This window comes from Bidens hawaiensis, unplaced genomic scaffold (assembly GCF_021521415.1).
Source record: "Bidens hawaiensis isolate Kalapana, Puna unplaced genomic scaffold, B.hawaiensis_p1.1 tig00063506_1, whole genome shotgun sequence".
Classification (NCBI taxonomy): Eukaryota; Viridiplantae; Streptophyta; class Magnoliopsida; order Asterales; family Asteraceae; genus Bidens; species Bidens hawaiensis.
Window position 1 is genome coordinate 1 of NW_027501356.1, and position 27,770 is coordinate 27,770.

The window sequence follows — 27,770 nt, forward strand, 5'->3', positions numbered from 1 at the left end:
CTATTTTTTTATTTTAACCCTTATATATATATATATATATATATATATTCATTGTGAAACTAAAAAAAATAGGGAACTGAGAAACTCAATCTTGCACCATCTATCTAATCTTATTATGCTTTTTTTTGTGTTATATGATCCTTTATATCTCACATGATTTTATCTAACTGAAAAACCCTAAAAAACAAACCCCTCCCCCACCCATATGGGTGCACCGTAAAATGTAGGCGGGGCTGTAAACGAGTCGAGCCGAGCCAGAGTGTGCTCGAGATCGGCTCGTCTTCTTTATCGAGCTCGAGCTCGGCTCGTTAAAGCTCGAGCTCGTCGAACCGGGCCCCTTTAACTTTTAAAATTTTTTTATTTTATATTTTACAAATTTTGATATATAAAAGACAAAAAAATATAATTTTAACATACATATTATATATAATTTATAAATTAGAGAATTTATAACTTTATATGTTTTATTTACCTTATTCTTTTATAAGGTTTTAGGTATCGAGTGGCATAATATTTACATAATTTTTATTTATTTATATATTGGTATGATATTGTTATATATAAATATTAAAATTTAGGGTTTAATCTAAACGAGTCAAGCCAAGACCGAGCCACGAGCCGAGCTGACCCAGGCTCGAGCTCGACTCGTTTAGAAATCGAGCCGAGCTTTTTTCGAGATATTTTCGAGTGAGTTTCGAGCGAGTCGCGGACTTTTTGAAGTGGTTCCTTACATCATGTAGGGAGATAATCAGTGGCTAGGAAAGGGGTGTCCTGGTTCCCCACTTTTTTGAAGTTTCCTTTCGAACATCTCTCTAACTCCCCCCCCCTCGCTCGCTCTATATATATATATATATATATATATATATATATATATATATATATATATATATATATATATATATATATATATATATATGGGAGGGTTATACTAAAAACAAGTAGTTTCTAAGGAAGACTAGGAATAAATCATAGCCATTGGATCATGTTAATCAATGATTGAGATTTAAAATTATCAAAAACCGTCATAGTTTCCTAAATTACTCTTTTACCATTATAACCGACATAGTTTCCTAGATTTGTTCTTTTACCATATGTTGTAATGCCACATGTCAAAAATCTATTTGTTCTTACCAATCTTAGGAAATTCTTTATTTTTATTTATACCCTTATATATATATATATACATATATATATATAAGGGATGGTTCAAGAGAGAAATGATATTACTACAAGAAATGCGAGAAATGAATATGGGCCACTGATGTTGTTTTAAGTTTTAAATGCTTAAAGCTAAATAAATAAAGTATTAATCATTTTTTTTGTTCAATTAATATAACTAATAAACTATAATACTTATCTAATTAATTAATATAACTAATTAAATTATTATAATTAGAAATATTACGAACTCATTTATTTTTATAACTTATTTTTGTGTCTTCAATTTTTATCCTACACAAGTATAATTTATTCATACATTAAAATTTCTTTTTATCCAAAACTAATTTATTCCAACTCAATATATTAATATCCATCAACACATACTTACATTATAATGAATAATACCAAAAAACTATTTTACATGTGTTTACATTAGATATCCACAAAAAACATACAACCAACACAAAAACGTATAATCTACACTTGTTATAAGAATAAGACAACATATAACCTACACACAAAAAACATATAACCTACACACGAAAATTTTATCTTACACAAATAAAATTTATACATACATTAATTTCTTTTAATTCAAAACCAATTTCTTCAAACTCACATATCAATATCCATCAACACGTAGTTACATTGTGATAAATAATACAAAAAACTATCTTACACATGTTTGCATTAAATGTCAATAAAAAAACATACAACCTAAACAAAAACATATAACTTACACTTATTCTAAGAATAAGAAAATATAAACCTACATACGAAAAACATATAACCTATGCATGTGTAGGATATGTGTATCTTTGTGTAGTTTATATAATTGTTGATGTCGAATTACATATGTAAGTTGTATGCTTTTTGTATGTTGTACGTTTTTATTGCCCAAAACAAGTGTAGGTTATATAACTTTGTGTAGGTTGTATATTTATTGTTTACATTTAATGAACACATTTGTATGATATTTTTTTTATTATTATTTATGATAATAATTTTTATAGGCATACCACTTGAAAAAGAATATATATTATGTTTTGATATTTAGTGTTAAAAAACACGTTGATATATGCTAATAAATTGAGTGGAAATTATTTCTTTAATATAAAGAAATAGTATTATATGAATAAATTGTATTTATGTTGAATAAAATGAAGAATGTGTAAATAAAAAATAAAACTAAAGTAATGTTTTTATCTTTTTTAATTATTATAGTTAAGTTAGTTAAATATATTAATTAGAGAGAGATTTATTATGGTTAATTATATTAGTTTTATTAATTGGAGAGAGAGAGTGCATTTATTGTTACATTTATATCTTTTTTTATTTATTTTTAAATATTTAAAACCTAAAATAAAACTTGTGTCATATATTCATTTCTCGCACTAATATCATTTCTCTCTTTAACTTAAACATATATATATATACACCTATATATATATATGTATATATATAACTGTTGAATATGTATTAAAATTATAAGGAATTGTGTTGTTTTACATGTAAAATCTTTAAAAACTGTTTTTTTACATGTAAAATTTTAATGAGATTTGTTGTTTTAAATGTAAAATGTTAATGGTAAATGTTATTTTAATATGTATAATATTAAATTTTTTACATGTAATTTTTAAGTATTGTTGTTTTACTAGTAAAATGTTAATGAGATTTTTTGTTTTATGTGTAAAATGTTAATGAAAAGTGTTAGTATTTAGGGGTTCTTTGGGATTCCTTATTTTACCTCCTTATAACTTTTCATTAAATTAATAAGTTGCAGAAATTTAACTTATGGAACTTTTCCTCACACAATCTAAGCAATCCCAAACATCTTATTACTTTTCAAAAAGTTATTAAGTTAAAGTTGGTAAAAATAAGCAATCCCAACACCCCTTATTTAAAATATTAATTTTTACATGTCAAATCTTAAAGAAAACTGTTGTTTTACATGTAAATAGTTAATAAGATTTGTTGTTTTATGTGTAAAATTAATAAAAAAGTTTATTTTACATGTAAAATATTAATTTTATATGTAAAATCTTAAAAAACTATAGTTTTACATGTAAAACGTAATAAGATTTGCTTTTTGAGGTAAAATGTTAATTAAAATATATTTTACATGTAAAATCTTTATGAATTGTTGTTTTGCATGTAAAATGTAATAGATTGTTGTTTTACGTGTAAAATGTTAATGATATAAACATTTTGGTTTTTTTATTTTTTTGTTTTTTTAATTTTTATAAATTTTTTAATTATTTTTTTTGACGGGTTTTATTATCCTACAAAAATAATGTGATGTAGGTGATTGAGGGTGCACCATAAGAATGTGGGGAAATTGATAAGGGTTGGGAAGAGATTTCCCGGTTCCCCACTTTTTTGGAGTTCCCTTTTAAATCTAACTATATATATAGTTATCCACGTCAATGTCTGGTTGGACCTTTAGTCCGGTCTGTGACCCAGTAACGCTTTTGGGTTGATATTCGGTCCATGTATGGAAACATTGACAAAAAAACAGTTTGTGTTCGTGAGTGCGTGTTAGTATGTGCTTACAAAGGGTCTTGACCCAACACATCTGAAAGTGCTTGTGTGTGCTTTAAGCATGTGATTTAGAATAGAAAAGGAACCAGGACGCAATAGCTTTTGTTTTTGGTGAGCTCATCACCACCAACCTGGTGATCTCATGATCTTGATATTCTTTTAGCCATTTCATGTGACCCAAATCACTTCCTTTTATTTCGGCTACTGGGACTAATTTGATATAGCCTTGAATTTCTGACAAACTGTTGCAGCCTCCACATACAAGCTTTTGCAATGTGAATCGACGAGATTTGAAAGTTACTATTTTCAATGACACACAGTAACTTATATTCAATTCAGCAAGTGTACTTGGAAGAGACAGAAGCTCCTTAAGTTTTGAGCACTTAGTCAAGTCAAGAGAATGAAGATTTCCAAGATGATTGTAATCAGGCAATAATTCGAAAAGATTATTTTCAAAATTCAAGTGTGGCATAGATGATTGATCACTGAAATTTAATAGAAAAGTATCAGTATGCTCGAGTTTGCAATCCTTGAGGAATACCGCTCTAATGAACGTGGCAAAGGAAAAGAGTTTTTCCACAGGTTTTCACACCCTGTCATGTTTAAGAGTGCAAGACTCTTGAGATCTCCAATTGTTTCACAACATGAACCAACTTGTGACAGTTCCCAGAATACAAGTCTCAAGATTTGGCATCTTGTTGATATTGCAAATTTTTAAGAGCTTGTGCGAGTCTTTAAGATTCAGAATCTTGAGTGATTGAATATCCTGTTGCAAAGAAACAAGCTCTATTTAGCACTGTACATTCTCATAAACACCCAATGAAAGTTAGAAGATAAAAAACCTGACAATAATAAAGAGGATACTAAATTCCTACCGTTGGCGGTTCAAATTCTTCCAAGCAGCTATCACTCATATCTAAAGCAACCAAGCTCCCCATGAATAAATCGGAAGGTATGTTATGCAATGGAATCCAAACCAGCACAACCATATTAAATCCTTTGAAAAATGCTTGTAGGATCCAACAAGTTTCACTGACTTAAGGCTGAGCAACTTCAGGTTATACATATTCTTAAGCGAATCTGTCTTAAGCTCCAGTCCCTGCAAATTTGATATGAAGTGATTTACTACCAAAATTTGTGGAACTAAGTGCACCAATACCAGAGTTTAGTTACGTATATGTAACTCATACGAGGTACGTATATGTAGCATACAAGTTGCATATATGTAACTTTTTGAGCTACATATATCTTAATTCACTACTAGAAAACAAGTCATTTTCCGACAAAACTTTCCTACAAATTTCCTACGACAAGTAGTTCCAACAAAAAAAATAAGCTCCAACTTTGCTACAACATTATCTAATAAACATTATGTTAAGTCAAAATAGTTTTTGTAGGAAAGTTGTAGAAAGTTTACAACCACATGTGTTTGTAGCAATTTGTAAGAGAAGTTGCTGAAAAACGGTTGAAAACGATTTTCATGCATGTGTTTTTCCAATGTAACTTTTTGTTGGAAAATAGTTAAAAACTGGATTTTCCAACAAATTTCCTACGAATTCAGTTAGTAGAAAAAAAAATCTCTTTTTTCTAGTAGTGATTCTTTTTATCATTTTTACATATCTAGCCTATTAATAAAGAAATGAAAAAAAATGAAAAATTGATTGGTTAGTAATAGGTTGCTTGGTTTCTCATAACTTTTTAGTTTTCTAATGAACCGTTTCATATACACACTAATACTGAAGAATTTAGCTGAAAATTTCACTAAGAACAAAAACTTTTTTTCAAAGTGCCTAAATTTCCACACTTAAAATAGTGACAAATTTAAGAAGTTTTAAAACTACATACTAAACTTTTAAGCAAAAACTTTTTTTCCAGTCTTCTTTCAATATTATTTTAGAGAACTGAAACCAAGTACTTTTATTATTGTAGAAGTTTTATTACTTCCATCAAATATATGATTAAAACGTATACACATTTATAAGTCTAACAACTAACCAAGAGGGTGGGGAGGGGGGGGGGGGGTCTTGGGTTCAAATCCCACAAACAACAAGGATTAAAAGAAATTCGCCTTTCAAAAGTATAAAAAAAACAACTCTTAACAACATTTTATCACTATGCATTATTTCTGTAAACCAGGAACAAATAGTGTTTTTATTACCTGGAATGCATGTTTCTCTTCCTCAACTTTGATTATCAAGCCACTTTGTATGAACCCTAAAAGTAAACAAGAGAAAGTTATATATTAAAAAAGTAGCAGAGTGTTAATAGAAAACAAGCTACAAATACACATAATAATCCTCCTACCGTCCTTTCCTCAACATATCATGAGATTCTGTACTCTCCCAAACTCTACTACGTTGTGCGGGATCTTTGGGTGATTCTTGTGAAACTATGAATCTACCCATTTCTTGAAGCAATGGGTGCATCATGATGTTTGATTTGGTGAATAGAAAGAAGTCACCTCTTAGTTAGGGCTTTTATAGAAGCTACCGCTGAGCAATTATGTTCAAATATCTTTACCACATAGTCCACGTCTACTCCATTAAAGAAACAAGCAATGTGCAAAAACAACTCTTTCTCACACTCATATGGCAACGAGGTGTAGCTTCTTATGAGTACACGACGAATTCCCGGATGAATATCTTTTTTCAATTTATCTAATTCACTTTTCCAATGTGTAATGCTTAGATCATGTGAAAGAGAGGAGCCCAACACTTCAAGAGCCAGTGGATTTCCGTCACAATAGCCTACTACTTGTTGTGCAAGCTCCTTGTAACCTTCTATAGGATTTTTGGATCCAAAGGCATGAAGACTAAATAGCTCTAATGCTTCATTGTCATCCAGTAATTCCATTTCGTACTCCCTACACCCTCCATATGTGGATCCAACCCATTTGCACATACTAGTTTTTCTTGTAGTTACTATAATCTTGCTTTCTTCGTTAATACTCCCCCTTCCAAGTAAATCTTCCAATTGGACATGATTAGCAATGTCATCGAGGACAATAAGTGCCTTTTTCCTTTGCAATGCTTTTTCAATCATAACTTTACCTTGGTTATGATTTGGTACTTGTTGTTTCTCGACACCTAAACCTCCAAGAAGTGTTTCTTGTAGCTTAAGCAGATGGTGTGGTTCTTTCCATTCACTGTCAATGTGTTCAACGATTCTAATGTTTTCAAATTTATCCTGGTTTGAATAAACAGTGTACTGGGCCAATGTTGTCTTGCCACTACCTCCCATGCCACAAATTACCAAAAAGTTCACATTGGATTGCTTTATCCAGTAATCGATCTCTTTGTATCGAGTGTCCATCCTAACCAGATTGAGTGGAAGATGAAACTTTTTGATTGCTAGTTTATTGTAAATGATATCAACGATATCCTTCACAAACTTTGTTTCAGATCTGTAACAAGTTTAAAAGATGTCATTCGGGAGTATAATAGATCGAAATATACTTATATAAGCATATAGTTATATTTGTTAATTATGGGTTAATCGAGTTCCTTACAGAACTTAAAACTTAAGAACTCTTAACAACCAACTATTTTTTACATATTTTTTATATTATTATTGTTAGAGAGTAATTTTAACATTTTTATTTAATTTTTTGATTACATATATGTAATAACAAATTAACATATGTGTAAAAAAGTTAGATATGTGTAAAACTAATTTTCATAATTGCTACAGTAAATATGCATATTATAAATGACAAAACTACTCAAATAGTATTATTATGTTAAACAAAATTAAAGAAAGGGTTGGTTATTAAAAGTTCTTAAATTATTTAGAAATTCTATAATGAACCTCATCTTGTTAACTATTATATTAATTAGTTAGTTATGCCAGTTCTTTTAACTGGCTTATGGAAACCGTAACGGGTCATTAGGGTTCCGCTGGACACTCTTATATATATGGTGTATTCATTTGTCCATTGTATCATATTATTAACGAATTATCAAACACTTTTAAATTTGTGTGTATCCATCATAGTGGTATGAGAGCCACAATAATATTTGGATTCTACCGCCATCAAAGAACAAGAAATTCCGGAATGGTGAACAAATTAATTGTTGAAAAACACAAAAAAAACCATAGATACCCGGTAAAATCTCACATATAAATATAGGTTATGGGGAAGGTAGTACGAGTGCAAAACCTTACCGCTACCCTATTTGATAGAAAGATTGTTCCCAAGTGAGACCCTCGGCTTTAAAAACCTCTCTCTCTCTCTCTCTCTCTCTCTCTCTCCCTCTCTCTCTCATAAACCAAATAAACATAAATTTTGAATAAAGGAGGGGGAGAAATAGCAGCAAGGTATAAAGTTCTAAAAATACATAGAACGCTATAATATTAATAGAAAGACAAAAGTAGCTATGACCAAGGCAAAGAAAGGAAAGCCTAAGGTTCTAAGGCAAATCTAAGAAAAAACCTATACAAAACTCAAAACATCCGTGTGCTGAATTGTTGAAAAACAAAATTCACGATTTAGCGATTCTATTATGATGACAGCCTTAAACAATGGCACCAAGACCCAATTACCAAAATTTCATGTATCGACTTACATTCATTAGAGCATTCAACTGCAAGCACGGTTCGAATCTAAAGATTTATGGGATATCATTGTAGACGGGTACATAGAAGCGACTACTGCTATAAATCTAAATGATTGTGTATTGCGAAAACAAGAAGGATAAGGCATTATACTTAATTCACCAGCTCGTGAACGAATATATATATATATATATATATATATAAAGAGAGAGAGAGAGAGTACCTAGCTAGTTGCCACCTAAGCAGGTAATGCGCAAAAATATCAAAATCGGTCAATGACCGATATCTTAGATATCGGTTATTGCGATGAGATATCAGTGGATATCGGTAATTTTAATATCATGTAAAATTAATATATATTGCAATTTAACACTAATAATTTAGTATACTCTCCTAACATAAACAAATTAACCGTTTGCAGCTTACAAAACACTAACAATTGGCAAGTAAGAACTGATTAAGACTTAAAACACACTAACATTCAACACTAAAAATTGATAATTAAGACTTAAAACACTGATATCGTATTGGTGATATATTGGTCAAACATTGGTTTATATCGCCGATATTATCGGTAATTGTTTGTTAGACCGATATTTACCAAGGGACATCGGTGATATACCAACGATATCAAATGCATAGGTTGCCACCCATAGATGTAGTCCAATTAAGACCAAACCATGTAAATCCTCGTGTTCGCGTATTTCTTTTGTTTGTGTTTGGTTCGTGTGTGCGCTAAATCCTAAAAAGTTGTATTAGAGCTACGACTCTCGAACGTGAAAACACGAAGAGCACGTCGAACTAGTTCAGCTCGTTCAATGCACCGAAAGTCAAAGAAAGGGTTCTATTGTTTGATCTACCCCGCAATAGGAACGGAAAATGATAGGTGGCTTGGTTTATTCTTCCAGACGCTAAATATCTGGTTTACCAATTCTATTCAAAAAGGTGCATCACTGCATCATCATCATTGACTGCCACTAGCGTCGCCGCTAGAAACCAAATTCGACTAGTGATTCCGATTAGATTGTTACAAGCCAATCAACATAAGGAGGTCTAGTTTGAAGTAGTGTTGTAGAAGGGACTAGAGCAGGTGCCTAATCATTATTCAAGTAGGCGCTTTTTGTCTGTTTGAATAGAGAACTATATTGGTCAGCGTCAGGGAAGATTTGTTTAACAAAATATCGAGCCAAGAACAATTGAATCGGGATCCTATTATTTGTTAAAGAATGTTGGCTAATCAAAAGAAACTGAAAATCAATGCCAACTGTGTTTGTCAGGTTTTGGTGTTTCGGTATTGATTTACGGTTCATTAATTCGATGCTTCTAAATAGGTTGTTTGTTTAACATAGTATAGTACAAAAACTATTAAGTTCACACCCATGCCATTGTTGTGTATATCCATGATTGTTGATCAGGTTTCATTTAGTAATTATCATGGCAGAAGATGGAAAGGTTACGAAATACAAGTTTGATGAATAGAAGTTTGTTTGGTGGAGGATGAAGATTGACTTGCTACTTTGTTAGAAATAATTAGATGTAGTGCTTGAGAATGAATTACAAGAAAAGTTATGTGAAACAAATTGGAAGAAGTTAGACAAGAAGGCTAGGGCATTAATTACTTAGTCGTTGTTAAAAGATGTGGCGTTTAACATCATAAAGGAAACCTTGGTGTGTGGTATGATGGAGGCACTATCCTAACATGTATGAGAAGCCCTCTGCAGTGAATAAGGTATATCTGATCCGAGAGCCGGTGACTACTCATAGGAAAGAGGGTGGGGCAATTACAATGTGTAGTGTCAATAGACATTAGGTTTGTTGATGAAGTTCAAAGCCTATTGTTATTATTCTCTTTGCCTGACAATATTTGTTGATTAGTGACTGCGATTTTTAGTTCGTCTACAAAAATAACTTTTGATGGAATTCGATATCTGGTTGTGGGAGAAGATTCAAGACGCATAAGTGCAGGCGAATCATCATGCACAATGTTGGTCATGGTAGGCAGAGGTTGGGGAAAGGAACAAGGCAATGGGAGTAGGAAGAGGATTTGTACGTCTAAGGTGACGAAAGACTTCGAGAATCAGTGTCCAAATAGAAAGAAAAAAGTGAGCACTACAGAAGACGACACAAAAGATGATTTTAGGTTATGGGTGTAGGAGATGTTGATTTGATATCTTCAATCGGTACTTCTTGGTCTTTGAGAAATGTGAGGGTTATTGCAAGTTTGAAGAAATGTTTGATTCAAGTTGGGCACTTGGATAACCAGGGTCACGATGTTATGTTCGGGAATGACAGTGGAAAGTAGTCAACGGGAATCTCGTTTTGGATCATGGAAATATTAGAGGTTCATTGTATATGGTCGATATGCCAACGAAAGGAGTGTATCCATTTCCGATGAAACATAGTCCAGTTCACAGAATCTCGTAGCATAAGAGGGTTTGTTTTGCAAGTAATAAGCCGAGAGCTAAAGTGCATATTTAAGATAAACGAGCTAGGAAGGTTAAAACAGTCAGGGGACATCATGACAGTGGGAGCACATGGTGCGTTTTAGTTACAGTTCTAGGTTAACAGTGGATTACGGAAACCAATATTCCAACTGGAAAGAATTATATGACGGGCTACTTGCTGACTATGGAGAATATTTGTTTTCAGAATATGTTAGGGATCCGACAGTTCATTTTAATAGAAGCCAATATGGACAGAGAACAAGTCAAGAGCAGTTTTAGTTGTAACTGGTGTATTTAAGTTCCCATGAGCTTCAATGACCTTAGGTTAATTGATCAGAAGGCCTTGGCACTAGATGATGCTTAATGTTCATGTTACAGAAGAAAAACAGGAGCGTAGATGAAAGAGTAAACGCCTCCGAGTGAGAGATTGTTAGGTTTTTAGGCCTCCTTTAGGCCAATTTATTATTTGAAGTCAAAAGGAGAGACAAGTGCATGGCCCTAAGCCTAACTGGTTTAGATTTCCTATTTAATAAGATGCAAACCCTAGTTGTTTTTTCTCTCTCTCTTTCTCTAATAGCATTTGATCACACCCACACACACACACACACATATATATATATATATGGATCAAATACAAATGAAATTAACGTGCTAAACGTGATAATCAAGTAGAGTAATTATAAATACAAGTAGAGTAATTATGTAATTACATCATAGAGTAATTATGTAATTACCCTACTTGATTCTCACGTTTAGCACGTTAATTTCATTTGTACGTTAACATTCCTATATATATATATATATATATATATATATATGTGGGTGTGATCAAATGCTATTAAAGAGAAAACTTAAAAACTCTTTATGAATTATTTTTAACTTTCTTTCTAAAATTGTAGTTTCTTTTTTTCATTATTCTTATATGTTGATATTGTTAAAAAAAAAACCTCGTCGGTGTAGTGCACATGTGTAATAGTGTGCATTGCATATATGCAAGAGTGTCGTATTACATAGAATACAACACTATTGCACATATTTGATACACACTATTGTATATATATAATATAAGACTAATACTCACATCAAATACACATTAGCACGTATGTGTAACACAATATTAATGCACATAACAATACATAGTAATACACATGTATAATACAACAGTATCGCACAGTAATACGTATGTGCATTATAACGTCTTTTTTTTTATTTTTTTCGATTGAAGAGTAACAAATATAAGAATAATGCCAAAAACGGAAATTTGAAAATATTTTTTTATTTTGAATTAAAAATAATTCTTTAGGAGTTTTCTCTTGATCATCTCCCTACACACACTTGTAATAATTGTTTGTCACTCAATAAAGAATACTTAGTTACCACCCATGAGTGTAGTTCTACCGTCAATTATAACCAAACCACGTTAAATCCTCTTGTTCTTTTATTGCTTTCGTTTGTGTTCGGTTTGTATGGGTGCTAAATCCTAAGAGATCCTACCGCGGGGCACAAGTAAAGATTATAAGATTACAAACATTAAGATTGAATTTGATATTTTAATGATGCTTGAATCAAAAGCTGTAGAAGATAACCATAATAGAATTATCACACTTGTCAATCAATTATGTATGAATTAAGAGAAATTTGAAGACCAAGTAGTTGTTGAAAAAATTATACAAAGTCTAATCCAAGATTTGAGTTTGTAGTGGTAGATATAGATAAACAAAAGACTTATATATCAACACTGTCACATGAAGAACTAATTGTATACCACAATCACATGGACGGAGGACCAAACAATACGATCAGTCCATATCGAACAAGCATTGAAAACTTAGTCCAATGAACAAGAAAAGGGGAGGAACTCAACTTATGAGAATAGCAAGCGCAGAGAGGAGGAAAATCATTTTTTCACCAAAGTGTTACCATCGTTAAAAGATTGGGCACATAAGTATATCTTGTAGAATTGAAAGAGTATTACATGAGTAAACAAATCATCCACATTTATGAATCAAGAAATGTTAAAATATGGAGTATTTTTTATTATTTTCAATTTATATCCAAAAGTGTGATCGTAATTATATGTTCTTTTTTGTGTTTTTTTCAAATGGGCTTATTCCGTATGTTATGGGCTTAGATGCAAGTGAGAGAGTTATGGGCTTGTATTGTTCGTGGGCTTATGGAAAGTGTTTGTGGGCTTAAAGAAGCATATATATACAGATTTTACGACTTATCATGTCTGGCATTATCATCTTGTTCATCACTGTCTTGATCGTCAACGTCTCAATCACCAGTGATTCGATCTCAACCAGCTTGTGTTATGTCAAAGTCTTCAAGAATACTGTACACCACAAGTTCCACAACTATCATCAATCGTTAACTATCGGGTTTTATCTCTTATAATCACATCTGATTTAGGGCTTCTTTATGTTGATAGTTCTTATCTAACTCTTTTGTGGTTCTGATGGTATTCGTATGTATGACCAGATCGGTTTTATAAGTCTGAATATGTTGTTCGCTTGATTCAATTTTGTGTTTATTCGAACTCTTGTATTGTTCTTTGGTTAAACAATTATGATTTGGATTTAATAAGATATGATTCGATGTTTGTGACAAGGAAATGAAGCAAATGACGATGGCGATGGCACAGACATAACGGCGGCACAACCAGGTTTTGCTATTTTTTTACCAAACCTAATGTCACGCACCGCCAAAGTGCACAACATTTTTCGCAACATCCGGATCATTCCGACTCCATATAGAACCACCTAGAGCTGCCCGGAACACTCCGGAACAAGCCCGAACTTTCTGGACCAGCCCGGCATCTTTGAGATCCCCTAAAGCAACCCTCAAATGCCTCAGAAGCTGCTGGAAATGGGCAGAACATACAACCAACTCTCGGACAGAGTCTGCATCTCCGGAAGGGTCTTGAAACATCGTTAAAGTGCTGGAAAATTCAGGTCTCATGCAAGATCATTTTAGACCATGAAAGGTCTAGAAAAGCTGGATATTTTGCTGCCAAAAAAGCCTCTAGAATAACCATGATGTATCTTGAATGGCTAGATATTTTCAAAAGAAAACTCTAGAAATTAGCATGTATAAATTATGATTAGAAAGCTCTAGATTTAGAAGGCTCTAGATCAGCCCCTAAGTAGTATAAATAGGTGATGTTAGGAGCATTTTGAAGCAACCCAAGCTCTTGTACTCATAATCAAACACTTGTAACCTATCTTTCTAGTAATATAAACACTTTTCTTGTATACTTGCGTTCAAGTATTACAAGCATCACTCACTTGTTTAAACACAAGCACCTTTATTTGCTACATTGCAAGGCAATACACTTCACTAAAGACTTCCGCTGCCAAAACACTACAATCCTAACCATCAAGGCTTACTTAGACCAAGTTCTAAGGCCGCACATGAGTCAAGAAGATAACTTCGTAACACTAAATTGGTTAATTTATAACGTGAACCGGTTTGGCCCATTGGTCGATTTTTTCAACTATGCACTTAACCCTCCCCTACTACAACCTCTCTTCACTCGGAGGCAACAACGCGCGTTTGGTTCACATAATGTTTTGCAAGGAATTAGAAACAATCTCCATGAAAATCCATGATGAGTTTGGTTGGTATATTTGTACATGTAATTGGAAATTAAAAACAAGTAAAAATTCATTATTACCAAAACTAGCAAATACAAATCACCATGTCTGTTAGTAATCACGTGGAGGCTAATATCAAGAACTATTCCAAGCTCATTAAGGTAGTTTATGGGTTTCAGATCGGAACGGGTTAAAATGGGTTTCGGGTGTCGAAACGGGTTTCAGGCTTGTACAGACTCAATTCGGAACAACTCATTTGGACCTGAAAACGAAACATGTTCCGACCCCAAAACCCATTCCGACCCGAACTTGTTCCGACGCGGAAATCGGTCGCACACCAAAGCGAAACTGTTTCGACCCCGAACCCGTGTTGACTCGAATACCGTTCCCCAAACCCGCTTTGACGCAAAACCAGTAATACCCGAATGACTCGAACCCGTTCCGACACTAAACCCGCTTTGACCCGAAACACGTTCCAAGGAGAAACCAGTTTCAACGCAAAACTCGATACTACGTGAACACGTTCCGACCCTAATCCACTTTGACGCGAACCTTGTTCCTACCTCGAATCCCCTCCGATGCAAAATCCGCTTCGACCACAAACTTGCTCGGACGTGAAACCCATTCTAACTTGTTCTGACCGGAAACCAATCCCAACAATTTTTACATCTTGCTAGGGTTATTAAGGTAGTTTTATAAACATTTCAAAGATTTTCTAACATTCCTTAGACATATGAAAGGTTTGTGAATTCTATTAATTGAATTATTTGATTGTAAATCAAATTAATTTTCGATTCCTTCTCTAGCCATCCTAACGCCATAAGATATGGATCTTTTTTTTTTTACAAAAACGTAATGCATATATTAAATAAAAGGATTTAATTATAATGAAATTTGATTTTCAATTCATTTGAAATCCCAAGAGACCTTAAGGCTATGTGTATTGGAGGAGCTACAAATAGGGACGAACTATGACACGTGGCGCCCAGTCAGCAAGGAGTGAGAATTTGTTTTTGGGGTGTAATGGTGTAGGGGCTACAAATTGGGCCTACAGTATCTTTTTTTATTATTTTCTTTTTATAATTAAATTAAACAAATAAAAACCAATTTATTTAAATAATTAAATAAAAATGCATTAAAATTAAAAAGAAATACAAAAAAATACATAACTAAAAATATAAAAAAACATATAGCTCGGTTGGTTTAGGTTAATCGGGTTCAATTGTAAGTTCACGTTCGGTTGGTTTTGCGAACCATGGTGTTGACCGAAAGGAGGGAATGGGTGGTTCGGTTGGTTCGGGTTATTTCTAGGATTCATTTTGCATATACATATATACACACACACAACATATATACATATATATATATATATATATATATATATATATCACACACAAAACATATATACATATATACACACACAACATATATACATATATATATATATCACACACAACATATATACATATACAAATATATACACACATTGTCGGAATATAATAATATTATTTTCTACATCCAGGCGACAATAACACCCCGTCCCCGCCCTTTTCGCTCAAAAATCGCCCGAGGGCGGTGTTCGCGCCCAAAATCGCCCGAACTCTAGCCCCATTACATATGGCCTAACTTTCTCCAATACAATATATAGTCTGTCGATTTCACAAGTATCAGGTTTGACTTCTATGGAGAATGATTTTGTTTGCTTCCTAACGTCTGAAGGATCAACTTTAACAAAAACAGGCAGACCAAAATGGTTGTTCTCACTCCTTTGCTCAAGGATCAGCGATAGCTCATCCAGACACCACGTGGAAGTTGCAAAGTTCCCCGAGAATACAATAACTGAAGCCTCGGATGCTTTGATTGCCCGATCGATCTCCGGCTTCAGTTCTTGATCACGGTCAATTGCATCATTGTCTCTGAAAGTGGCAAGCGCTGCCCTCACTAACTATATAGATGGTCGGTTACATTATCACGAGTATCTTCACCTCGGAAACTTAGAAAGACGTCATACCGGGAAATCAGCCGGAGAAGCCATTGAAAGTGAATACAGAGGTCTCAACGACCGGAAGGATGGATATTAAAGGAGAACCAAAAGTCTTTGTCAACAATATATTAGTAATCTTAATAATTGGCAATTTGTATATTAATAATCTTAATAATTGGCAATTTGTATATTAATAATCTTAATAATCTTACGCTTAATTGAAAATGGATGGGTGATTATTATTATTATTATTATTATTATTATTATATACTCTCTCCGTCCTGTAAAAAGTGTCCACGGTTCTTTTTTTATTTGTCTCATTATAAACGGTAAATTTTTACCAACCGACTGAGTTTTACTAGCTGACGCCACTTGGTCTACCTCAAAATTTATTATTTTTTTGTTTTTTATTTTGGCTTTAGTTCCAGTAGAATAACACACGTGACTGAAACATACCGATTTCGCGTCGACTTACCGCCTCAACCCTTGCGACTGATAATGCTTGGGTTTTACCACATCCCGGGTTTCACCAACCGCCCCTGTGCAACGCGCCACGTAAAACGCTAGTTATTATATAATAGTAGAGTTTAATCTGGCGTGTTGCATCGAGACAAGTCGATAAAACCTGGGCAGTTGTAAGCTCAAGTGTTGAGGCGGTAAGTCGTTGCGAATTCGGTCAGTTTCGGTTACATGTGTTATTGTACCGAAACAAAAACAAAATCAAACAGAAAAAATATATAAACTGAGGTAGACTAATAGGCTCGCGCTGATCGGTAAAATTCGAGCGTTGGTAAAAACCCTACAGTTGTCGATCTCGGCAACTGAGGCGGTCAGTCCACGTAAATTCCGTCGGTTTCCGTCACGTTTTTCAAAGTATCGGTACTGGAACTAAAACAATACGCAGTGAGTCTACGCGAAATCGATCGATTTCCGTCACGTTCGTTACGGTACCAGAACCAAAACAAACAACAAAGAAAAAAAACAAAAAAAAAGAAACCATAAAATCTCTTTCACCAATATGGTGCCGCCAAATGGCCCAATCAAGATGATCTTTGTTACCCCTAATCTGGTTGGTCCATTTATTATCATACATACCCGCACAACCGTAGTTAAATGACCCAGCTGACCCGTGAACTGGGCCAACACCCTCATTCCCATCATGAAGCAAATCAAGCGGTAACAAATAAAAATTGAAATGATAAATGATGTATATAAAATTACACATCTTTTTAGCATCAAATAATCTCAAAAACTTCAACTTCTATCGTATAATATAGTTAAAATAACTACTTATCATGTTAAAATGTATTTTCAGGTGAATCCAAACCTCAAACGAAGAAACCTTCATTCCCATCATGAAGCAAATCAAGCGGTAACAAATAAAATTTGAAATGATAAATGATGTATATAAAATTACACATCTTTTTAGCATCAAATAATCTCAAAAACTTCAACATCTATCGTATAATATAGTTAAAATAACTACTTATCATGTTAAAATATTTTCAGGTAGTTAAATGACCCAGCCGACCCGTGAACTGGGCCGACCCGTGAACTGGGCCGACACCTTCATTCCCATCATGAAGCAAATCAAGCGGTAACAAATAAAAATTGAAATGATAAATGATGTATATAAAATTACACATCTTTTTAGCATCAAATAATCTCAAAAACTTCAACTTATATCGTATAATATAGTTAAAATAACTACTTGTCATGTTAAAATGTATTTTCAGGTGAATCCAAACCTCAAACGAAGAAACGAATAAAAAGCCAAAGAAAACCCAAGAAAACAACAAAACACACCCCCATGCTTCAGAAAACATGCGGTTGTGCTTCGGAGAACACGGGGTCGTGCTTCCGAGAACACGGGGCTGTGCTTCTGAGAACAAAGCGTTGTGCTTCTGAGAACATGGGGCTGTGGTTCAAGAAACACGGGGCCGTGCTTCAGGGAACATGGGGCCGTGCTCACCTTTCAAAGACAAAATAGTGGACAGCTGGACACGGGGGCCGTGCTTCAGAGTACACGGGGCCGTGATCACCTTTTAGAAAAGACAAAATAAGATATAACAGACACCCAACACACGAGGTCGTGCCTCAATAAGCACACCTCGGTGCTGAGTCAGCATGTACGATCTGACAGAGCATTTAATGCGGCTGGACACATGGACACGGGGGGCGTGCCTCATGGAGCACAGGGTCGTGCCTTAGTGCCCAAACAACCTATAAATAGTGGAACATGTTGCACTCATTTGGTGTTCTTGAAGAAAATTTCTATACGGGTTTCTCTTATAAAAACACCCACTTTCAACTCATATTGAAGATAATTTAGAGAGTTTGAAGGCTTGGAGGCTATCATCACCATCATCCATCATCATCATCATCATCATCCATCACCATTGAAGAGGGAAAAATCATCCCACATTTGGTTAGATTGTTTTAGTTTGATCATGTGTTTGTTATCTTCATCTCTTTTATTGTTCATAACCATGCTCATTATGAGCTAAACTCCATTTACCATCTAATTTCTATGAAGAAGCTTTGTTTTACTTGATGATTATGTTGAACATGTGATTTAGGTTGGTAAAGTACATGGTTATTTTGCAATTATCCTATGATGAAAAATGTTTAATCACTTTAACTCAATACATCAAGGTTGATGATTAACAATCATTCATGATTCACTAATGTTCTTGGAGACTAGAAATGGTAAAAAGAATACATTGATACATTATTCAAGATAAAACGTGGATCCTTATATTGTACTTAGAAATGATGAGATATAAGCTATGATCTGTTTCTCTAGTTAACACGATTTCTTAGGTTATCACGCTAGTTAAAGAAATCATATGTTAATGGAATGTGTAATTATAACCTAATTAAATTAACCAAGGGGAGGTTGTGTGACTAAACTATAACCACCCGAAGTTGTTAGAATTTGTATTTGAGAAATAGAAGTCAATCATAATCTTTCTACTTTACCAAACTACTTGCCTACTTAAATTTACATTCTCGTGGTAGTATGAGATTAAGAAAAGGTTGACTTGAAAATACGCATGCTACTTTCTTTTTTGTAATAGATTATGTTCACATAGAAATGAGGGGCGATTCTATTATATATTATTACAGCAAAACACACCCCCATGCTTCAGAGAACATCGTGTTGTGCTTCAGAGAACACGGGGTTGTGCTTCAGGGAACACGAGGTCGTGCTTCAGGAAACACAGGGCCGTGCTCACCTTTCAGAATAGACAAAAATCTACAATAAAAGACAAAATAGTGGACAGCTGGACACGGGGCCGTGCTTCAGAGAACACGGCCCCGTGGTCACCTATCAGAAAAGACAAAAGAAGATATAACAAACACCCAAAACACGGGGCCGTGCCTCAGGAAGCACGCCCCCGTGCTGAGTCAGCATGTACGATCCAATAGAGCATTTAATGCGGCTGGACACGGGGGCGTGCCTCATGGAGCACGGGCCCATTCCTGAGTGCCCAAACAGCCTATAAATAGTGGAGGATGTTGCACTTATTTGGTGTGCTTGAAGAAAACTTCTATACGGGTTTCTCTTATTTAAACACCCATTTTGCACTCATATTGAAGATCTTGTGGAGTGAAGGCTTGGAGGCTATCATCACCATCATCCATCATCATCTTGATCATCATTGTCATTATCTATCACTATTGAAGAGGGACGGCTCATCCAACATTTGGTTAGATTGTTCTAGTGTGATCATGTGTTTGTTATCTTCATCTCTTTTAATGTTCATAACCATGCTCATTATGAGCTAAACTCCATTTACCATCTAATTTCTATGAATAATCTTTGTTTTACTTGATGATTATGTTGAACATGTGATTTAGGTTGGTAAAGTACATGGTTATTTTGCAATTATCCTTTGACGAAAAATGTTTAATCACTTTAACTCAATACATCAAGGTTGATGATTTACAATCATTCATGATTCACTCATATTCTTGGAGACTAGAAATGGTAAAAAGAATACCTTGATACATTATTTAAGATAAAACATGGATCCTTATATTGTACTAAGAAATGATGAGATATAAGCTATGATCTATTTCTCTAGTTTGATAATTATGAATTAACATTGTTAACACGATTGCTTAGGTTATCATGCTAGTTAAAGAAATCATATGTTAATGTAATGTGTAATTATAACCTAATTAAATCAACCAAGGAGAGGTTGTGTGACTAAACTATAACCACCCGAAGTTGTTAGAATTGGTATTTGAGAACTCGAAGTCAATCCTAATCTTTCTAGTTTACTAAACTACTTGCCTACTTAATTTGAAATTCTCGTGGTAGTATGAGATTAAGCAAGTGTTGACTTGAAAATACGCATGCTACTTTCATTTATGTCAGAGAATATTTTCACTTAAAAATGAGGGGCTATTCTATCATATATTATTAGGGCAATTTTATCACATGTTCACTTAATAATCATCAAGGAAGAATGGAGTGGATTCTTGATCTTAGATGGTAACATTCATATAATTGAATCACTCATTTAAAATTTCTCTTCTTGTACACCTATATTATATATATATATATATATATATATATATATATATATATATATATATAAGTATTTCTATTTTACAAAAAGTTTAAAATCAACCCCAAAATGATTAAAACTCTCCGATTGAACTAAAATGAAGCTTCATTATTAGAAACATTTGTTTCCACAGATCGATACTTGGTTCTTACCAATACTATTCTACATATACGATAGGTACACTTGCCTAATTTGTGTGTGTTTAGTTTTAGTATAAATCACTTTTATAAATTTAAAACATGATCTTGTGCGAAAGCTAAAACTCCTCGTCTATATTTTACAACACATCGCTCACGCAAATCAAGTTTTTGGCGCCGTTGCCGGGACATGGTACGTTTCTAAGAACGATCCAAGTTTTAATTTAATAATTGTATAAATTTTTAACTTTTATTTTTATTTCTTTTTACGAACCATTAGATTAGATTTTTTTAAGGCTATCCTAACTTTTAGTTTAACTTTAGAAACCTTTACTTTAGTTTAAATTTGATTTAATCTCATGTATACCCTCTGCATTCGAACTTGAGATTGTTTCTCCAATTTCTGAACCGGAATGACTTTTTTGTCAACGAACACATAAACGGACTGCAGAAACCGGTGAAACAATCAAAGACAATTCAGTAGACACCACGACATCAGGAGAAAATCAAATGATGGAAGCACAAAACAATGAGCCAAACATGATCCAGTATGCCAAGTCAACTCTCGAAGGCTATGGCAATGGAGTGGCTCCAATCGATATCACCGAACATTTCGAAATCAAGTCAAGCACCATTCATATGGTGAAAAATTTAGTTCAATTTCATGGTCTCCTCGATGAAGACCCTCTTTTTCATATATCTCGATTCTTACGAATCTGCGGAAGCTTTAAAATTCAAAACTGTTCAGATGATCAGATCAAACTCAAACTCTTTCTTTTCTCTCTAAGGGGTCAAGCCTTATAATGGATAGAATCTCTTCCTTCTGTTTCCATCACCAGCTAGGACCAGATGGTTGAACAATTTCTCCTCAAATACTTTCCACCTGATAAAACTGCCAAATATCGAGCCAGCATTACCAGATTCCGGACCGATGATGATGAATCGTTACACGCAACATGGGAGAGATACAAAAGCTTTCTGAGAAGATGCCCACATCATGGACTGAGCGTATGGTTACAAGTACAAACATTCTTTTACGCACAATCCAGTCAAAACAAACAGGCCATCGACCAAGTCGCCGGTGGAGACCAGGGATCCAGATCACCTAACGAAGCATTTGAAATCATGGAGATGGCAGCAAAGAAAATTTTTGATTATTACCCACCAAGATCTACACCAACACACAAAGGAATGCACCACGTCGATTTCAACATTCTTGTCACATCACAGCTTGAAGCCCTCTCTATAAAATTCGAACAACTTCAAGCCAAAGTATCAAAACCCAAGATCACCTGTGACACCTGTGGAGGAACTCATAAGACAAGTGACTACAAACAAGTCCTTATGGCCATTGAAGAATTTGACTTCATCGCCCGTCATAACAATGCTTTTCAACAACAACTACAATCCAGGTTGGAGAAACCACCCGAATTTTAGCTGGAAGGACGGAAGAAACACTCAAACTCCACCTGGATTCGAAAAAAGGCCGATGAATCAATCCTTCCAACCTAAACCTCAATTTCAAGAACAAATTTCCAGTAGCCATCAAAATCTGAGCTACTTAAAAATTGAAGAAATGTTGATCTAAGTCATGACCAAAACAAATGAAGCAGAAAAGAAGGCCGACTCAAGAGCGTTGATATCAACAGAGTATTGTTAAAGCATGAAGCTGACCTAAAAAGTCAACAAGCATCTTTGCAGAATCTAGAAACTCGGATCGGATAGATTGCCCGACAATTGTCTGAAAGACCACTCAGCGCTCTTCCAAGCAACACAATAACAAACCCTAATGCAGTAGCCAACACTGTTGCATTAAGAAGTGGCACAACCACTGTTGCATCACCAACTTCAGAACCGGTTATAGAGAAGGAATCCCCTGATAAAACGCAGGAAATACTGATCCCAACAGGCATCGTACAACCTAAGGAACCAGTCCAAACTTATGTTCCACCTATTCCATACCCTGGACGGCTGAAACAGTAGAGATTGGAAGCTTAGTACGGGAAGTTTTTAGAACTCTTCAAACAACTCCACATCAACATCCCTTTCGTCGAAGCCATTACTCAAATGCCGAAATATGCAAAGTTTCTCAAAGAAGTGCTAACCAACAAAAAGAAGCTGGAGGAGCTCTCGCATGTCACCTTGAGTGAAGAATGTTCATATGTCCTCCAAAGCAGGCTGCCGCCGAAAATGACCGATCCAGGGAGCTTTACTCTCCCTTGTCTCATAACAAAATTGTCTGTTAGCAATGCTTTGGCAAACCTAGGAGCTAGTATTAATTTAATGCCTTATGCGGTTTTTGCAAAACTAGGGATAGGAGAACCAAAGCCCACCTGCATGATCATTCTGTTAGCTGACCGATCCGTTAAATACCCTCGGGGCATTGTTGAAAACATGCTTGTAAAAATTGACAAGTTTGTTTTCCTAGTAGATTTTGTGATTCTAGACATGGAGGAAGACAAAATTGTACCTCTGATTTTAGGAAGACCCTTATTGGCCACTGCAAAGGCTATTTTTGATGTTTGCACCGGAAAATTCACTCTCAGGGTCAATGACGAGGCAATCACTTTTGACATAGGAAAATCTATGCAATATCCGCAACATCACGATGACACATTATATTGTGTAGACATCATCGATTCTATCGTGAGTTGCTATGTGCGAGATTCCTCCATCACTAACCCACTCGAAACACAAGTATTAACCAAAACCATCACCATACCCATTTTAGAAAACGGAATTCTCAATGCTAACTATCCGGAAACATCATAAGTAGTATTTGAGATCACCGAATGCAATGAAAAATGAAAACCATCAATCGAAGAACCACCAGCCTTGAGTTAAAAGAACTACCAAACCATCTCGAATACGCCTTTCTAGAAAAAGACTCTCAACTCCCGGTAATTATTTCATCTCACCTTTCTAAGGAAGAGAAAGACGAACTTCTTAAGGTTCTTAAGAATCATAAGAAGGATATCGCATGGAAGATCATGGATATCAAGGGCATCAGTCCTTCCTTTTATACTCACAAAATCCTCATGGAGGAAGAATACAACCCGTGGTCCAACATCAAAGATGTCTTAATCCCAACATGCATGATGTGGTGAAGAAAGAAGTAATCAAACTCCTGATGCCGGATTAATCTACCCAATCTCAGATTCACCTTGGGTTATTCCAGTTCAAGTAGTACCCAAGAAGGGAGGAATGATAGTATTAATGAATGAGAAGGACAAACTAATACCAATGAGGACCATCAAAAGCTGGTGAGTTTGCATTGACTACCGGAAGCCTAATGACGCCACAAGAAATGATCATTTTCCACTTCCATTTCTTATCGACCAAATGCTTGAACGTTTATATGGAAAAACGTTCTACTGTTTTCTTGATGGACTCTACGGATACTTTCATATTCCCATTACTCCTGAAGATCAGGAGAAATCCTCCTTTACATGTCCGTATGGAACTTTCGTCTTCCGAAGAATGCCATTTGGACTATGTAATGCTCCGGCCACCTTCCAACGTTGCATGGTGGCATCTTTCATGAAATGATCGAACACTCTATGAAAGTTTTCATGGACGACTTCTCAGTCTTTGGAGACTCATCCGATCATTGTTTGAAAAACTTAGACAAAATGTTGGCTAGGTGCGAGGAAGTAAACTTAGTACTAAATTGGGAAAAATGCCACTTTATGGTTAAAAAGGGCATTGTTCTTGGTCATAAGATATCCCAAGCAGGACTAGAAGTTGATAGAGCAAAAATCGAAAATGTATCCAAACTTCCACCACCAACTTCAGTCAGAGCCATTAGAAGTTTTCTAGGTCACGCAGGATTTTTCGCCGCTTCATAAAAGACTTTTCCAAAATTTCAAGACCTATGACCAAACTTCTTGAGAAAGACGCACCATTCGTCTTCTCTGAAGAATGTGTTGAATCATTCAACATAATGAAAGACAAACTTGTCAACGCGCCAATCATGAATACACCCGATTGGACCCTTCCATACGAAATCTTGTGCGATGTAAGTGACTTTGCAGTTGGACTTGTACTCGAACAATGCAAAGAAAACCATTTTCACCCAATTTACTATGCTAGTAAAACTCTTAATGATGCACAAGAAAATTACACCACAATAGAAAAGGAGTTATTAGCAGTAGTTTTTTCCTTTGGAAAATTTAGATCCTACCTAATTCTCTCCAAAACCATAATTTACACCGACCATGCTGCCATATGATACCTCTTTAATAAGCAAGATGCCAAACCCAGACTAATCCGAGGGATTATACTACTCCAAGAACTCGACATAGAAGTCAAGGACAAGAAAAGAGCAGAGAATGTATCCGTAGACCATCTTTCACCCTTAGAATGCCCAACTTTAGAAGAACTTCACAAGGAAATTATCGATGATAATTTTCCACATGAAGATCTCATGCATATCCAAGCATTCATGAAAGAGGAGGATGAAATTCCATGGTTTTCTGATTTGGCAAACTATCTAGCTTGTGGAATCCTAAGAAAAGGGATAACTCATCAACAACGGAAGAAATTATTCTCCGACCTTAAGTTCTACTTATGGGAAGACCCTTACTTGTTTAGGATAAGTGCCGATCCGGTTGTTCGTTCGTAGGTGTGTATCAGGAAAGGAAGCCTTAGATATTCTCACACACTGCCATGAAGGGCCAACTGGTGGACACCACAGTACCACCACCACGGTCAGAAAAGTGTTTGATGCGGGATTCTTCTAACCAACCAAATATAAGGACACACATGCTTTGATCCAAGCATGCGATGATTGTCAAAGAACAGGAAACATCTCAGGCAAAAATGAGATGGCTCAAAAAAGCATAAAATATGTGAAGTCTTTTAGGTATTGGGAATATATACTCACTTCTGCAATGCTCTAATGGACAAAGTCTTAGCACGATATAGAGTTCACCACCGGTTGGCAACACCATACCATCCGCAAACAAGTGGGCAAGTAGAAGTCTCGAATCGGGTAATTAAAAGGATCCTCGAAAGAACTATAGGAATGAGTTGCAAAAACTTGGCAAAAGATTTAGATGATGCTTTGTGGGCCCTAGGAAAGCCTACAAAACCCCCATAGGAACAACACGTTCAAACTTGTTTATGGGAAAGCATGTCATCTACCCATAGAACTAAAGCATAAAGCTTATTGGGCTCTTAAAGTAGTGAACTTTGATCTAATGTCCGCTGGTAAAAATCGGGAAGATCAAATTCATGTGCTCGAAGAACTAAGAGCATTGGCATATGAAAATTTCTGGTCTTACAAAGAAAAGACTAAGCGTTTACACGACGCTCATTAAAAAGAAACAAAAAATTTCAAGTTAGCGATCGTGTATTGTTATATAATACACGTTTACGTCTTTTCACAGGAAAGTTGAAATCTCGTTGGACATGACCACACATAGTTGAATCAACTTTTGAAAATGGGACAATCAAGATCTCAAATTCTAACGGTTACAAGTTCAAAGTTAATGGACATCGATTAAAACCATACATAGATGGACCATTCGAGACCGTCTCGGAGGTACTAATCCTCCACCAGAACCGATGAACATATTGGAAGTAGGGTCTGGCCAAGACCCTGATTAAACTAGGCATTGTAAATAGATTAGTTTAAAAGTATAATAATAATAATAACAACAATAATAATATTATTAACAATTTTCAGTATTATTATGTTTTGGATGTTTGTTGGTTGTGTGCGGTTTTTTATAATATAAGTACACTATAGGAGAACGGACGAAAAGCAGAGAACGCTCTGTCGAAATTTCGTTGGCCCGTAGGGATGTTCCTTTCCATTTTACCCACCATACTTCATAGGAATCTTATTATGAATCTTTTTATGAATCTTACCAGATTGAGGACAACGTGAGATTCAAGTGTGGGGAGGGGAATTACTTGACTAATTTCTTGCTCAAACTAATTATAAGATTCTCTAATAACAAAATTTGTGTAGCAAACAAAGACTATTTTTATAACAAAACCAAAAGAAAATCTAAGAATTGTTTTTGCAAATAATCAACTAAAAATCTACTATAACCAAAAAGTGAAAAAGTAAAAAGAAGTTTTGTAATATTGAGGATAAATTCATGCAAAATATGGCGTTTATACCCAATTCCTCCGTTACTGTGAGATAAACCTCATGCCATATAAATATTTTTTCGGAAGCTTTGAGTGAGTCATGTTTCCTGTGATTTAGAACTTGTCGCAAATATTCATTTCAAGATCGCACGAAGCGTTGGATAAAGAAGAATGTAATATTGTCACCATTCCCTCAAACCATTCTCCAAATCACAAAACCCAAAAACCTTACCACCTTATCCCTCTCACCGGTAAAATACAACACTGGTCTTTTACCGACTGACCCTAAAGAACTGGAAATGTATTCTTTCGATTTCCTTTACTGCATACATTTCACTAAACCTAGGTTGCCTCCAGAACTTAGGGAGATAATTTTTCTCTTTAGCAATGAGGTGAGGAAAAAGTGGTGCCAAGACGAATAAAGGCCACCATTTTGTGGAGTTTTCAAAAGCGCAAAGAAAAGAAGAGCAAAAAGATACGAACGATGCTTAGGATGCAGAAACTGGTCCGACGAAGGAAGATGTAGAAAAAGTCCAACTCAGTCTCAACAGGAATATACCGAACTAATGAGGGTGTGGGCTATTAGGCTCAAAGCCGAACGATCCATTAGAGTTGGGAGTTATGTTCAGAGGAGGATTAAGGAAGCACTGATTCACATCATTGACAAAACT

The 27,770-nt window shown here is 34.9% G+C and overlaps 1 protein-coding gene and 1 long non-coding RNA gene across 2 annotated transcripts; both read right to left on the reverse strand.

The window, feature by feature from the left end:
• Positions 1-4,146: 4,146 nt before the first annotated feature.
• Positions 4,147-5,882, reverse strand: LOC143603973 (uncharacterized). Its single transcript, XR_013148200.1, has 3 exons — positions 5,861-5,882; positions 4,578-4,801; positions 4,147-4,468 (listed from the first exon to the last, which is right to left on the reverse strand). It is a non-coding gene; the product is annotated as an uncharacterized LOC143603973 (long non-coding RNA).
• A 277-nt stretch (positions 5,883-6,159) lies between these two features.
• LOC143603975 (disease resistance protein RPV1-like) lies at positions 6,160-7,014 on the reverse strand. The gene has a single exon (XM_077080595.1). The coding sequence runs from the start codon at positions 7,012-7,014 to the stop codon at positions 6,160-6,162; it is 855 nt and encodes a 284-aa protein (XP_076936710.1).
• Positions 7,015-27,770: the final 20,756 nt, after the last annotated feature.

Excerpts from the sequence above, each read along its gene's own strand:
- LOC143603975 (XM_077080595.1), bottom strand. The coding sequence starts at position 7,014 with ATGGACACTCGATACAAAGAGATCGATTACTGGATAAAGCAATCCAAT.